At 40.6% G+C, this 13,685-nt stretch overlaps 1 protein-coding gene and 1 long non-coding RNA gene across 3 annotated transcripts in view; both read left to right on the top strand.

Annotated features, from left to right (window-relative positions):
- The window catches only part of LOC108261599 (NACHT, LRR and PYD domains-containing protein 3), a 619,868-nt gene that overhangs the window by 445,632 nt on the left and 160,551 nt on the right, over positions 1–13,685 (top strand). Inside the window, exon 9 of the mRNA XM_053678834.1 lies at positions 9,750–9,923. Coding sequence (XP_053534809.1) covers positions 9,750–9,923 — 174 coding nt within the window. The remainder of the gene's footprint in view (positions 1–9,749; positions 9,924–13,685) is intronic.
- On the top strand, positions 1,595–9,733 carry LOC108261190 (uncharacterized). 2 transcript variants are annotated; one of them, XR_008394753.1, is made up of 4 exons: positions 1,595–1,710; positions 4,766–4,967; positions 5,612–5,917; positions 6,011–9,733. It is a non-coding gene; the product is annotated as an uncharacterized LOC108261190 (long non-coding RNA). The 2 variants fall into 2 exon arrangements; XR_008394752.1 differs by having other exon boundaries at positions 5,612–9,733.

Here is a 13,685-nt window from a genome sequence, read left to right as displayed (position 1 = left end):
AGTCGCGATCTTCTTGATCTGAGAGACCAGTTTACCATAGCGGGATAGAGTTTGTGACAGAACCTCGTCCTTAATAAAAGGAGGAACATTCGACAGGATTATTTTTTTAGACGGGGTTGACAAAGGAAGCACTAAGTGGAACACATCATCAATCACAACTCCACTGTCCACCATGTCGTTTACTAACTCCACCGTTTTCAGAAACAGCACAACAGCACTATTCATCCGGGCCACAGACAGAATGTTGTCGTATCCTGCACTCTCCCCCACGGCCAGACACACCTCCTCAACGCTGGCGGTAGTGGCTACTTTAATAGCGTGCCGCCGCGTGAGGGAATCATACTTCCCGGTACCTGGGGCAGCCATGTTTCCCAAAACAACACAGAAATAGCCTCCCAGGCCAGCGAGAAACACACGCACGCACACACACACACACAACAAACAATAGTAATTTAAACTCTCTCAGAAACCAAAGACCTAAAGGAAATTGTATTTCTTAAGAAAAAATAGATAGAAAAATGAACAAGCGAACTTGAAGCAGCGGCCTCGGCCACACTCCACCCACTCACTCACTACCGCTCCCACTTTGCCCACTCACTCAGTCCATGCGCACACGAGAGAGAGAGAGAGAGAGAGAGAGAGAGAGAGAGAGAGAGAGAGAGAGTGAGAGAGAGAGAGAGAGAGTGTGTGTGTGTTAGAGAGAGAGAGAGAGTGTGTGTGTGTGTGTTAGAGAGAGAGAGAGAGAGAGAGAGAGAGAGAGAGAGTGTGTGTGTGTGTGTGTGTGTGTGTGTGTGAGAGAGAGAGAGAGAGAGAGAGAGAGTGTGTGTGTGTGTGTGTGTGTGAGAGAGAGAGAGAGAGAGAGAGAGAGAGAGAGAGAGTGTGAGAGAGAGAGAGAGAGAGAGAAAGAGAGAGAGAGAGAGTGTTTGTAATTATCACTTCATGGGGACATCATCATGTTTACACAGCAACCTCATGGGGACCAAAAACATTATGGGGACAAAAATCCATGTCCTCACAGGGGTGATGCATTGAAAAGTGTTGAAGAGGCTGTAAATAGAAGCCTCACAAAATTTTTATCTTTGGCATATAACGCATGATCTGGACAAACTGTGTGTGTGATCGGTTTGGTCTATGTCGCCCCCTTTAGTCTGGAACCGGTATTTATTGGGGGAGGGGCTTGGCCAACCACTTCACACACTCTGCAAGTCTAATTTATGCAAATTATGGTACCACCCACTTAGTAAAGGACTGTGGCTAATCTGCATATGCACATTAGCTCTATTACCTATTAGCGTACAAAAAGTGACTGGTAAGTTAAAAGCCTAATTAGACTGTTAGAAGGTTAGATTGTTAGCATAACAATTATCATGTTATCATGTTTTCCAAATAATTATAAGTCTTAATAGTAATTAAAGTTTCAGTTTTTAAATTTTGACACTTTTTGTCAAAATTTTTAAATTTTAAATTTTCAATTTTGAAAAAAATGACACTTTTTAAAAATCTCTAAACAGTAAAACGAAATCCTTAAGTCGGGTTATGGCGGAGTGTAGTTTTTTTGACTGCACTAATAGTTCGTAAACGCCACACAGGAAGTAGGAAAAGAACTACATTTCCCATCTGCCCTGGCTGTCACAGGCTAATAGCACCAGCTGCTTTCCATTGCCCTAAGGAGTGATTCTACTGCGGCAACGAGACCAAATACAATGAAAGGTAAGTTATTATTATAATTTTTTGCAGTTTATAAGTTTGTAATTTTATTTCCCTGCTTTAAGACTTTATTTATAATTGAATCGCAATATTAAAGTAATTGTTATGCTAGCGGACTTTACTAGCCAGAGTTAGCACACACTTTAACCAATCTAGCACATTAGTAAGTACAATAAGTTAATAAAATGAAGTTAATATATTAAATAGACTTTGGTGGTTGTCATGTCATGTGAATATTTAGTGTTATACCGACTTCTGTAACTAGCTTCACCATGTAACGGATAGTTCGGTTATAAATAGCAGAGTCAGGCTTCCTAAATAGTTATCGATCTGAGCGCTGGATTGAGTTTAAAGCCTCTGAAATCGAGGACAGGGTGGACAGTAGTCTGGACCGCGCCGAGCTCATTAGTTCAAGTTATTAGTTTGTTATGAATCTGTAAAGCGCTGGGCGGTGGTGTGATGTGCTTCGATGTTGTAACTACAGCGCGCTCCTTTTATTCTGCGTCTCTAAACACCGCAGCTGAGCTGTGATCTGTGTGTAGAACAGGTTCTCACTCAGCAAAGTTATTAGCAAGCACGGATATGGTTATTTTCTTACTCAGAACATCACCAGGGACTGAAAATCTCAATATATTAACATTTTCTTTAGAGGTAAAATGGCACGAAGGTGGAAGAAGAATAATTATAACTAGACCAGTACATTTCCTGAAGAAAATGTGAGCGGTGCTTGCCATGGTGAAATCGGGACAGGGCGCCAATACATTCAAGAGCCGCCCACATAGGGTGCCAATACTTTCGAGAGCTGGACAGATATGGCACCAGCACTGTTAGAGCCGGCCGTGTAGTGCGCCAATACTTTTTAGAGCCGACCGTCAAGGTCGCCAGTACTTTTGAAAGCTGGCCGTGCGGGGTGCCAATACTTTTGAGAGCTGGCCAGATCGTGTGCCAATATTTCTGAGAGCCAAACAGATCGTGTGCCAATACATTTTAGAGCCGGACGTGTACGGAGGAAAATTTTTTACAGCTTTCTCCTTAGAGGGCCAGTACTTTTGAAACTCAATGCCAGTCTATGGGAAATGTTCTGATTTTGAGCTTCCGTAGCGGGAATTCCGGCATTCCGATCGCTTATAAAAGTCACACTTCAATAAGCCGATCGATTCGAGACCTCACCCGTCGATGTCCGACAAACGGTGCCGAAAAAAAAGTGGAAGAATAATAATAATTATTATAATAACTAGACCGGTACATTTCCTGAAGAAAATGTGAGTTTCGAGAGTCAGACAAATAGGTTGGTAGAGGGGTTTAGCATGATGCTCGCATGTTTTAGCATCATGCTAGCATGTTTTAGCATCATGCTAGCATGTTTTAGCATCATGCTAGCATGTTTTAGCATCATGCTAGCATGTTTTAGCATCATGCTAGCATGTTTTAGCATCATGCTAGCATGTTTTAGCAAGTTTTCGCATCATGCTAGCATGTTTTCGCATCATGCTAGCATGTTTTCGCATCATGCTAGCATGTTTTCGCATCATGCTAGCATGTTTTCGCATCATGCTAGCATGTTTTCGCATCATGCTAGCATGTTTTCGCATCATGCTAGCATGTTTTCGCATCATGCTAGCATGTTTTCGCATCATGCTAGCATGTTTTCGCATCATGCTAGCATGTTTTCGCATCATGCTAGCATGTTTTCGCATCATGCTAGCATGTTTTCACATCATGCTAGCATGTTTTCACATCATGCTAGCATGTTTTAGCATCACGCTAGCATGTTTTAGCATGTTTTAGCATCATGCTGGCATATTGCTAGCATGTGTTAGCACTGTACTGGCCGTGTAGGGTGCCAATACTTTTAAAGCTGGACAAATAGGGCGCAAATATTTTCGAATGCCGGACTCTAGGGCACCAATATAATCGAGAGGTGAAAGCGTAGGGTGTCAATAATTTTGAGTGCCGGACGCTAAGAGCGGCAATACTTTCGAGAGCCGACAGCATAGGGCGCCAATACTTTCGCAAGCCAGACAGATGGGGCGCCAGCATTGTTAGAGCCGGCTGTGTAGTGCGCCAGTACTTTTTAGAGCTGACTGTCAAGGGTGCCAGTACTTTTGAGAGCTAGCCATGCAGGGTGCCAATACTTTTGAGCGCCGGCCGGATAGGGTGCCAATACATTTTAGAGCCAAACATGTACGGAGGCAAAACTTTTAGAGCTTTCTCCTTAGAGGGCCAATACTTTCGAAACTCAATGCAAGTCCATGGGAAATTTTCAGAATTTGAGCTTCCGTAGCGGGAATTCCGGCATTCCGATCGCTTATAAAAGTCATAGCACACTTCTCCTCAATAAGCCGATCGATTCGACACCTCATCCGTCGATCTCTGACAAACGGTGTGGGACTAGTTACGTGGAAAAAAAACGTGGAAGAATAATAATAATAATAACTAGACCGGTACATTTCCTGAAGAAAATGTGAGTGGTGCTTGCGTTGGCGAAACAGGGACGGGTGCCAATACTTTCCAGAGCCGACAGCGTAGGGCGCTAATACTTTCCAGAGCCGACAGCGTAGGGCGCCAATACTTTCCAGAGCCGGACAGATATGGCACCAGCATTGTTAGAGCCTGCCGTGTAGTGCGCCAATACATTTTAGAGCCGACTGTCAAGGGCGCCAGTACTTTTGAGAGCTGGCCGTGCGGGGTCCCAATACTTTTGAGCACCGGCCGGAGAGGAATAATAATAATAATAATAATAATAATAATTATAATAATAATAATAATAATAATAATAATAATAATAATAAGTATGCAAGGGAACAATAGTAGTGCTTTTCAAGCACCACTAATTAAATGATCCATAGAATTAACCTGCATAAAAAACGACAATGTCTGCATAGTTTTTCTTCAAAGTGTACTTTCATTGTACTTGAAAATTGCAGTTGTAAAGTATTTGTCCACTTAAACATTTACATCTGACCGTTAACAATAAAAATTCTGTGCAGAGCTATCATATTTGTAGAATTTGATGTTGAATATTCGGTCACTGAATACTTCTCTCTTTCTCTCGTAGTGTATTGAGTATTGATGCTGCAAAAGAAGACGGATCTTTTGGTAGGCTGGTTAATGATGACCACAAGCACCCAAATGGCAGAATGCAGAAGACTGAAGTGGACGGAAGCCCACATCTTGGTCTGTTTGCTTTAACAGACTTTAAAGAAGGTGATGAAATTACCTACAATTACGGAGGAGGAGACTGGCCTTGGTGTAGCAAGGTATGCAGGGTATCTCCCTCTGCCGGATAAGACAATGTTTATTTTTGAATAATTTTTAAATTGTGAAAACACACTGCAATTAATTTTTGTTGCACAACAAATTTTGTTCTTGTGCATTAACAATAAAATTAGACATTATTGTTCATCTGATCTGCTTCAGGTATTTTACTGCCACGTTTAAGCATTAACTACAAAACGTGTGTGTCTGAATGCACCGTAATTATCCCAAAGTCTTCCAAAGTATCCCATATCTAACCCTGAAATCATAAACTTAATTCCTATAGTGAAATAATTATTGTTTTTGTTGTATTGAACAGCATGTTTGCTTTCTGTTACATAATCTTGTCTGTTAATAGTTACTATACGGAGTCCCCACAAAGCATGTTTTATTCAGGTGTGTGTGAGGGAGTCTTGTGATAGCTGAATAGATACGTGAATTTAGAACAGTGTCCCCATAGGTCACTTAAACCTGAACTGTGTTATTACTGTGAATTCGTTCTGAATGCATCATAATTATCCCAAAGTCTTCCAAAGTATCCCATATCTAACCCTGAAATGATAAACTTAATTCCTATAGTGAAATAATGATTGTTTTTGTCGTATTGAACGGCATGTTTGCTTTCTGTTGCATATTCCTCTTTTAGATTTTCCAAATGTCTATTAAATATGCAGATTATGGAGGAGGACACTGCTGAGAGCAATGGCCAGGAGAAACAGCAGCCATCACAGTCTACACCGTTTCTGGATCATAAATATCAGAATTGTGTAGTTTGCTGGCACTTTTAATCCTGCCTTTCAATCACACCTCTCCATAATTTCCAACATAAGCATCCCCTGGGACTCAGTAGGTTCCCTACTGCATCTTCTCCAAGAAAACTGAGTACTCTTAGATACTATTTGGTACATATGCACAAACTGCAGTCAGAGTTTTCATTCTTGAGACGTGAAATGTAAGTTCCAGTCTGTAAGTTGCCAGACAATAATTTCTGTTGGGTGTAAGGGTGTGTGTTTGCTATGTAACTAATGTTTATTCTTACATTTAGGTAAAACATCTACTCTGAAAAAGAGGAAGGCTCGGGAAGGAAATGAGGTCCATGCAGTGGAGAGACATATGAAGACCTTCATGATGTCATGCTGTGTCCCAGGGAAGGTGGTCTGTGAAAACTGCATTAGATCTGAGTCTTTATATCTTAAAGATAGAGACTGGCAAAGTGTCAAATTCTATGTCTATAACTGCACTGTAGCTTACAAAAGAGATATAAACAAAGATTAATTACCACTTTGATAGTAACACTTTACATCTATATTACAGATACTGTACATCATAACATCTGTAGTAATGCTTTAATAATAAGTTACGTTACACCTCTAGCCTTTTACTTTGTAATGAACCGCTCAGCATTTACTTCATCATAAACTAATCAGGAACAAATCAGGCATTTAAAATATCCATTAGGATCTTTACCTACACCGTTATATTGAATTAGATCAAATTGGTTTGGGCCGCCTTCTTCCAGTGGGTCCTTATGCAGGTGACTGACAAGTTCATGAGTAAGCCTATTGGGCAATAAAAGCTTCAGTGTGCTACCCATTTACATGTTTAGACTGCCTGGAATCAAAATTAGCTACCTCAACATATATTATTAAGTTGTTACTGTCACTTTTTAGCTTAGTCAGTTAAGTGGATATAGAATAAAGAAAAAAATAGTGTTTATGACATTTGGTTGTGTGTCTGTGTTGGGCTAGTATCTTTATTTTTCTCAATATGTTTAACTTTGAGCTGGCTATATGTAGTAAGCAGAAGTGTTATGTCAAACTTAAATGAGTCCAAGTTCATTCATGGCACATGTGAGCTTAGTGGTTGTGCACTTTAATGGGCAAATATTTGTTGACTTTTACAGTAAAGAAGCTCAAGACTCAAGTTGTCTTTATAATGTTGAATAGACAGGGTTTTTTCATCTGACTGACAATTTTTCACTTGATTAGAGATCCAGACCAATAAACAAATCCTTCATGTAGCTAAAATATCAAAAGGATGCGTTTCTTTGTCATTTTGACTTGCCAAAATGACTGGGGATAGTGTTAATTTGTGATGCATGCCTGTGATAAATAAGTGAGGTTCAGTACAGCAAGCACCTCTACTTTCTATTCCACAAAAAAAATTGTATACTTTGGAGCAGGAAATGAAAAGCTTCTTAGAATTATAGCCTCAAAACTAATAATAGCACTGGTACCACCTTCCTTAAGAAGTTCCTAGGTTTCTCAAAGGGTTCCTCTGTTGGAAATAGAAAGCTCCAAAAAAAATGTAGTCTGTTATCTATTACATGCAGATATTGAAATTTCTGTAAGAGAGCTTTTTGATAACCAAACTTACTGATTGCATATTTCACAAATAAGGCTAAGAGTCCTTAGTATAAACAATTAAGAACAATTCTTCAATATAATTTCATGAGAAGCTTAAACCTTCAAATAGAGAAAATACACATCATATCTGCTTTACAGACAGCCCTCTAAATTAGACATACTTAGTTTGTAATTTTGTATAAATAATTATAGAGTTAAATTGACAACTTTTGTTTTTAAAACCATGTCCCATTGTTGTTATATAAACTACCTGATCTGTGTGTATGCAAATTAACTATCTAGTGATGTCCCCTCTGCAACATGAAAACCAGCTAATTTGCTGTGTATGCAAATTAGGTCCCCATTAATAATGAGTTCTTGTTATGTCCACATTAGGTGTGAAAAAACCAAGCACAGAAATTTTGAGATTTAAATCCAGAATTTGAGATGATGTGTGTTCTCAGGCTTAAATTATACATGCCTGATTTTTTTCACATCTGTAGGACGTCAGGAAAGTGGTGTCCCCACAATACATGGGTGGGAGTACTGACCCCGGAATGTTATAATTACAAGAATGTGTGTGTGTGAGAGAGAGAGAGAGAGAGAGTGAGTGAGAGTATGTGTGTGTGTGTGTGTGTGTGTGTGTGTGTGTGTGTGTGTGTTAAAGGTACAGGAGCAGTCTGGCTGTGCAGCTACAGTAAATGTTAATAATAATAGGACGTTATTTAAAAGCTCATACAGCTGATGTTATTTTTATTTAGTAGTTAATTTAACATGCTATGCTAACATGTAAACAATAAGATAATATTACCTGACGTACATTTTACACTCAATATTGTCTGTTTCTATTCTATTTCACCAACAAAAATATTTCCAAACAAAGCCACAGCAGGTCCTGCTCCTTTTTCCTCCTAATTCCCTCATTTCTCCACCTTGGGATTAATAAAGTATTATCTTATCTCATCTTTTGTTCAAATAGGAGATTTCTTATTTATTTTATTTATTTTATTTATTTTGTTTATTTTTAAATAGGAGACTTTTTAATACTTTTATTAAAAAATGGCTTCATGTTTCTATTATAATGAAGCATTTGTTCAAACAAAAATGTTTTCAGTCCTTTAAGGATCATTGTAACTGATGATGTTGTTGTTGTTATTATTATTATTATTATTATTATTATTATTATTATTAATAATAATAATAATAATAATAATGATGATGTGGTGTCATGTCCTCTGATTTCTGTGTGAGACAAACGCACTCATATTTCTGTTACATGGGAAACTTTAGGGTTAGGGTGCATACATACTCTGCTTTAAATAAACAGCAGGAGATTGAGCACCAGTGACTTGACACCTACAGCTGACAAAGCTGCAAGCAGGGTTCATACCTGCGCAAGAAAACCCCGCTGGATTTAGAGTCTGACGCCTCAAAGTGATTTAAGGAAACACTAGGCTATTCTACTGGAGCCGACGGACGTGTTTGTCCATGTTAGACCCTTCTCCAACAACAACTTTGCAGTCTCGTTTATATTCTCAGGTTTCCGCACGTGGACGCTCTCTTCAGTACATTTACTTCAGTCAAGTAATTAGAGCCTTTACTAGTTTACATGAACACATTCGGACGACTGACTTTACGTCAAAGCATTTTCCTAGGATAAAACACAAGCGTGTTTGATGAATGCCAAGGTGCTTTCTTGCTCATCTGAATAGAGTTCCCTCTGCATTACGACGCAGTTTCATAACAGGCTTCAAGTTGCGCAGGTGAAACCCCGGTGTAGTTCAAGTCCAGTGCCCTTTTGTCTCTGCAGTCGGCAAGAAAGTGCACACGAGTTAGTTGACACAGACCGCTGACATGCCTTGAGCAGGCTTCAAGTTGCGTAGGGGAGACCCCAGTGCATTCCAAGTCCAGTGCCATTTTCTCTTGGCCATCAGAGGAAGGGGGCATGAGACAAGACTTAAGTGCATTTCCTTGGTTCATTTATGTTCTGATGGTTTATGTTTTGATCGTTTCAATGTGCCAACCTTCTTTACCAGCCGTAATCACGATGGAGAATGAGACAAGGCTTAAGAGTGACTCCAAGGCTCATTGACGTTTTGATCGCGCATGGCTGCAAGTTTCCAAAGTGTCATGGGTCTTTTCAAATGGCTTCATGTTTCAATTATAATGAAGCATTTGTTCAAACAAAAATGTTTTCAGTCCTTTAAGGATCATTGTAACTGATGTTTATTATTATTATTATTATTATTATTATTATTATTATTTTTAATAATAATAATAATGCTAATGCTGATGTGGTGTCCTGTCCTCTGATTTGTGTGTGAGAGAGAAACACACTCACATTTCTGTTACATGGTAAAGAGTAAGTGTAATATGGCTGTGTGTGTGTGTGTGTGTGTTTGAGATCAGTGTTCTGATATTTCATCATTTCTCTTCCAGGCTGTGTGTGTGTGATCTGACAGAGGAAAGCTGTAGAGTTCTGTCCTCAGTTCTCAGATCAAACTCCTCCAGACTGAGAGAACTGGACCTGAGTGACAATAACCTGCAGGATTCAGGAGTGAAGCTGCTCTCTGCTGGACTGGAGAATCCACACTGTACACTGGAGATACTGAGGTACACACACACTCACAAACACACATCCAGTTTCCATCTGTGGTGATTGTAATTGTAGTGATGTACAGTGCATCCAGAAAGTATTCACAGCGCTTCACTTTTTCCACATTTTGTTATGTTAAAGACCTTGGAGTGATTATTGACTCCAGTCTATCATTTGATGCTCATGTAGATAATATTACTAGGATAACCTTCTTTCATCTCAGAAATATTGACTATATAATGACTGCATCATACTCCAAAAAAGTTCGGACAGTTGACTGTTTACCGCTGTGTAACATCACCTTTTCTTTTAATAACACTTATTAAGTGTTTGGGTGCTGAGTGAAGACACCAGTTGGTTAAGGTGAGCAAGGAGAATTTCCCCCCATTCATCCATTATACATTTCTTTAGCTGTGCTACTGTACGAGGCCTTCAGTGCCTTATTTTGAGCTTTATAATGCGACACACATCGGACGCAGGTCAGGACTGCAGGCAGGTCATGCTAGCACCAGCACTCTCTTCTTACACAACCATGCGTTTGTGGTTTGGTGTTGTCCTGCTCTGGATGGCAGCATGTGTAGCTCCAAAATGTGTACATATCTTTCTGCATTAATGATGCCCTCACAGATGTGTGTTACCCATACCATGGACACTGACACGCCCCCATACCATGGACACTGACACGCCCCCATACCATGGACACTGGCACGCCCCCATACCATGGACACTGGCACGCCCCCATACCATGGACACTGACACGCCCCATACCATGGACACTGACACGCCCCATACCATGGACACTGACACGCCCCCTACCATGGACACTGACACGCCCCCATACCATGGACACTGACACGCCCCCATACCATGGACACTGGCACACCCCTATACCATGGACACTGACACGCCCCCATACCAACTGACATGCCCCATACCATGGACACTGACACGCCCCCATACCATGGACACTGACACGCCCCCGTACCATGGACACTGACACGCCCCCGTACCATGGACACTGACACGCCCCCGTACCATGGACACTGACACGCCCCCGTACCATGGACACTGACACGCCCCCGTACCATGGACACTGACACGCCCCCGTACCATGGGCACTGACACGCCCCCATACCATGACAGATGCTGGCTTTTGGATCTGACTCTGATCACAGCTTGGATGGTCCTTTTTCTCTTTGACTCGGAGAACACGACGGTTGTTTTTCCAAAAACTATTTAAAATGTCGACTCATCAGACCACAAAACAAGATTCCAATGTGCTACTGTCCATCTTAGATAAGACCGAGCCCAGAGAAGTGGTCGGAGCTTCGGAACAATGTATGGCCTCTGCTTTACATAGTAAAGCCTTAACTTGCATCTGTGGATGCAGCGGCGAATACTGTCGACTGACTAAGGTTTACCAAAGTATTCCCGAGCCCATGTCAGGATCTTCATTACAGACTCATGACAGTTTTTAAGAGAGTGACGTCTGAGGGAGCAGAGATCACGCGCATTCAGAAGTGGTTTTATGCCTTGCCCTTTACGCACCAAGATTTGACCGGATTCCTTGAATCTTTTAATTATATTGTGCACTGTAGAAGGTGAAATGACCAAAATCCTACCGATTTGTCTTTGGGGAATGTTCTTCTCAAAGTGTTGGATTATTTGCTGACATATCTGTTGGCAGATTGGCGAGCCTCGACCCATCCTTACTCTTGAAGGACTCTGCCTTTTTTGAAGGCTCCTTATGTATATGATTAGACAATAATTAGACCTCACCTATTTCACATCGCCGCCTTCTTTCAACTCGTCACATCGTATTAATCCTAAATGACCCCTGTCCCAACTTTTTTGGAACGTGTTGCAGCATCAATTTCAAAATGAATGTTCATCTTCCAGAAACTTTGCAGTTGATTAGGTAAAACATCAAATACCTCGTCTTTATGTTTTTTGTTTAAATACAAGTCAGTGTACATTTACAAATGACTCCTCATTGTTTTATTAGCATTTTCCATACTGTCCCAACTTTTTCGGTATTGGGGTTGTCTAATGTCACTACATGATGCGGAAATACTAGTTCATGCTTTCGTCACCTCTAGACTAGATTACTGTAACGCCTTACTGTCTGGATGTTCCAGTAGGAGCATAAACAAACTCCAGTTAGTCCAGAATGCAGCTGCTAGAGTCCTAACTAGAACCAGAAGATACGACACATCACCCCGATCTTATCCACACTGCATTGTCTCCCAGTGAAATCTCGCACTGATTATAAAATACTGTTATTAACCTATAAAGCACTGAATGGTCTCGCACCATGCAACTTTGATCAAAAGATGCAAAGTATGTTTGCATAAGTAGTATGCTAGAGTACGAGGCGTATGAGTTCCACTCTCCTCTGTGAACTCCACCTTCATCTTCTGTTTCTCCATCACTGCCTCCAACTCTGTTGCCTTTCTGACATCCTGAGAAAAAAACACTCATCATTTATACACATCATTAGCGTGTGTGTGTGTGTGTGTGTGCGCGTATGTGTGTTTTTACCTCCAGCAGTGCCTTCTGTACGGCAACTTGTCTGTACACCCTCGCTCCTTCTTCAGGAATGACAGCGCAAAGTTCCTCTTTATTCAGAGAGAATAGCTGAGCTCCTGTTAACACACAAAGACACTGTGTAGTCCCACATACACACACACACACACACACACACACACACACACACACACAGAGATATTAATAAATTAATAGATAATAATATTTTATAAAAATGTGACAAGAGGCAGTGATTCACACAGGCCACTATAGGGAGCCGGAGCACAGACTGCCCTTTTACTAGACCATTAAAAATAAAGAGAATTAGAGTCACACCAGTAACTTTGTTCCAACAAGAGTAACACACACTTTCTGTCAAACTGTCAATCAAAGTAGTGTGTGCTGATTTATAGCCCTTTGTGCTTCTCAGGCCGACATTTCTGTAAGTGAGCTAATTTATGACCGGGGTGGGGGGGGGTAACCCTATCGATTGTATCAGTGGGTCAGTCTAGCTCCTGTGTGTCTGGGCAGTGGTGGAGAGGGGTGTGTGGGGGAGTAGCCCCCCAACAAAGGTGTTCATGTTAATGAGTCTGTTTTTTTTTTTTTTTTTTTTTTTTGGGGGGGGGGGTGAAATACGTCTGAAAAGAGTATCAATGGTGAATATGGGGATGTGTTTGTGTTACTGTGTGGCGTTATTTCGTTTGTGTAAACACACTGTTAGAAAAGCATGATGTTTGAATGTGTACATATATGAATAGAATATTTGTTTGTGAAATAAATGAAAACAAATGTTGATTACGTTTTTAGGAGCCCGGTTTGCCTTTGAATAAAAAGTGTAGGAGGTAAAGCGTTTTTTTTTGTTTTTTTTTTAAAAAAAGAATCTGTTTAAAAGAATCGTGTGTATTACATACATTCTAAACATAAAGCTTTAGGAGGTAAAAATGGTTAAAAGAGCTGTTTAAAAAGAATCGCGCGTATTACATGACTTCTAAACAAAGATCCTTACGAGGTAAAAATGTTAAAGTGTCGGCTAAAAGAATCGCCGTAATATTTAAACTAGAAGACAAAAAACCCCATCACCTCTCTCTCTCCTCTCTCTCTAAACCCCACCCATACATACATGTTTCAGACACACCTCTCTCTCTCTCTCTCTCTCTCTCTCTCTCTCTGTCTCTAAACCCCACCCATACATACATGTTTCAGACACACCTCTCTCTCTCTCTCTCTCTCTCTCTCTCTCTCTCTCTCTCTAA

Source organism: Ictalurus punctatus, unplaced genomic scaffold, assembly GCF_001660625.3.
Source record: "Ictalurus punctatus breed USDA103 unplaced genomic scaffold, Coco_2.0 Super-Scaffold_100056, whole genome shotgun sequence".
NCBI lineage: Eukaryota > Metazoa > Chordata > Actinopteri > Siluriformes > Ictaluridae > Ictalurus > Ictalurus punctatus.
This window is presented reverse-complemented; position numbering and strand designations above follow the sequence as displayed.